A 2500-nucleotide genomic window follows, 5' to 3' on the forward strand; every position below is an offset into this window, starting at 1 on the left:
CAGCCCTCAACTGATGTTGATGTTGACATGTTGTGTTTTAGCCTGAAGCCCCGCCCTCCACCTATCGACCAATCACGAAGTCAGTAGTGTTTCTGCATTCGGGTTGCCAGCTCTGCTCTAGTTACCACAGCTGCAGCTACAAACTTTTTGGATAAACAATGTCTAACTTTACGAAACCTAAACGACCTCGTTATGAATCAGAAAAACGTCGTGACCGTGTCCGAAATAAAACAAGGATTTGTATAAGAGATGCCTTTGAAAGACTGATGCCAACGTTGCTAGTTTTCTCCTGGACAGGTAAGGTTCATCTATGTTTGGCTAACTTGTACTTAATGTAAATTTCAAATATTCATGACAGTCGAACAAAGTTATGCATGTTCGTGCAAAGTAACGTTAGGTTAGCGCAGATGGAGGAGGTGGGTCATTGAATTGAAAAGGTAACGTTAAGGAATTGTTTGGTAAATAAAAACGGCGAGTCGTCATTGCTAACATTAGTAATGCATTATCAGAGTCATTATGCTGGGACGCTGAGGAAAACAACATTAGCACGCCTATTATTGCAATGTGAAAACGTATTTGAGACCGTAGCCTAACGTTACCTCGGGAAAAATTATTCCTCGTTCGTTCTTCGCATATATAGTGGACAAAACATGCTGCAAGTGGACCTGTATGACCATTGCTAATGTTATTTAGCTTTGCTGTAATTTTACTATAGTATTTTTTCACGTGGGAATGTACTGTCACATACGAGCGTTCATATTTACGATTATATTTGGCTAATCGCCATTAGTACATTTTTGCGCCATTAGTACATCTCTACAGTCATTTGAAAGTGATTGCAGTACCAGTTTTGGCCACAGTCCTACATACAGCTCCTTTAAAATAAATGTGTAAGTAGTAAAACAATACAAAAGCAAACAGGACAAAAATTGCGTTTAAGTTTAGAAGCATTTTGAGCCCCCCCACAGTGGTTTGATCCACCGCGCACCTCAACTAACGTTACCCATAGAACGTAAAAAAACTACATCACAGAAACAAAGCTCGTAAAGACAGCAGTTGTGAAACTCCAGTAAGCTGTCAAAGCTATTTTATTCACGATGAAGTGATTATTTCAACTAAAATTTTCAACTTAACATCGAAATAAATCTAATTAATTAACTAAATTAACCATTTAAACTAAATTACTGATCGAATTACTGATCTGTTTTTATGTAAAACACTGTTAGCATCACTTGCCCACCGCGGCACTGCCCCGGGCCACCGCCGTTTTAATTTTATAGTAATAAAATAATTTTGTTTAGTTAGAGAACAGACACAACACTTAAAAACTGAACGTGTCTGCTCAATACAGCACGAGCCGAACGAGAGTCAGATTTCATTCATCATTAGAGCAAACCGCTGACAGACAAGATGATCGCGCAACATTTGGTTTCAAAGCGAAATGTAAAAGTGCCTCTTTAAGGGAGTGTGTCATTGCACTGTTTTCTTGCTGTGTTTTTCATTAAGAATAATAGGCTAATGAACCCATAATTCAAGCAACCCGCCCTCGAATTGGCGCTAATTCTAAATCTAAAGTATATACGCGCGGCCGCTCTGTCAGATCTGTGTTGGGTTTTGCTTAATATGATAATAAGTGGCAGATCAGAGCTTGCTGCAGTTGAATATCTAAAGATCTGAATATTATAGTATAAAATACTATGTGGAGGATGCAAGATAATTTTATATAATATGACTGTGTGGTGAACCTTACTCATATTTAAACAACTATTGTCAGATAAAATGACAGAGAAAAGAAAAAAGGACATTAGATATTTTTTCAGTGCACCAAATAAGCACAAATTGTTTTTTTTTGTTTTTTTTTTGTTGTTGTTGTACACATATCCTTACAAGTACAATTTTGGCTGTATTATTTGTTTCCCCCCTTCAAATGTCATGTTTATCGCCCCCCCTACTGTTAGATAAAATATACGCCCCTGTGTGTGTGTGTGTGCAGTGAGATGTCTGTGAGCCGAGCTGATGATGATGATGTTCCTGCTCTTCATCCTCTCACTCGCTCATGGCCGCCCTCTCCTCTCTCTGCGCTCTCTTCATCTCGTCATGTGACCGCCCGTCTCTACAGCTCATTACAGCACAGCAGAGAGCAGGAGGGCAAAGGTCACGCTGCCAGGTAGGCACAAATCATTGAGTATTGAACACCATGTCTGTCTGTCTGTCTGTTTGTCTAGTGTCTCTCTGTCGTCTGTCTGTCTGTTCGTCTGGTGTCTGTCTGGTGTCTGTCTGTTTGTCTAGTGTCTCTCTGGCGTCTGTCTGGCTGTCTGTCTGTCTGGTGTCTGTCTGGTGTCTGTCTGGCGTCTGTCTGTCTGGAGTCTGTCTGGAGTCTGTCTGGACTCTGTCTGGTGTCTGTCTGGACTCTGTCTGGACTCTGTCTGGAGTCTGTCTGGACTCTGTCTGGACTCTGTCTGGAGTCTGTCTGGTGTCTGTCTGGACTCTGTCTGGACTC

General features: G+C 40.9%; 1 protein-coding gene across 2 annotated transcripts in view; it reads left to right on the forward strand.

The window, feature by feature from the left end:
- The window catches only part of cntrob (centrobin, centrosomal BRCA2 interacting protein), an 18117-nt gene that overhangs the window by 623 nt on the left and 14994 nt on the right, over positions 1–2500 (forward strand). For both annotated transcript variants that reach the window (XM_079802650.1, XM_079802651.1), the window contains exon 2: positions 1994–2167. In XM_079802650.1, the coding sequence (XP_079658776.1) occupies positions 1994–2167 (174 nt within the window). The remainder of the gene's footprint in view (positions 1–1993; positions 2168–2500) is intronic.

The sequence above is a fragment of the Gobio gobio genome, assembly GCF_949357685.1.
Source record: "Gobio gobio genome assembly, chromosome: 21".
Taxonomy (NCBI): Eukaryota; Metazoa; Chordata; class Actinopteri; order Cypriniformes; family Gobionidae; genus Gobio; species Gobio gobio.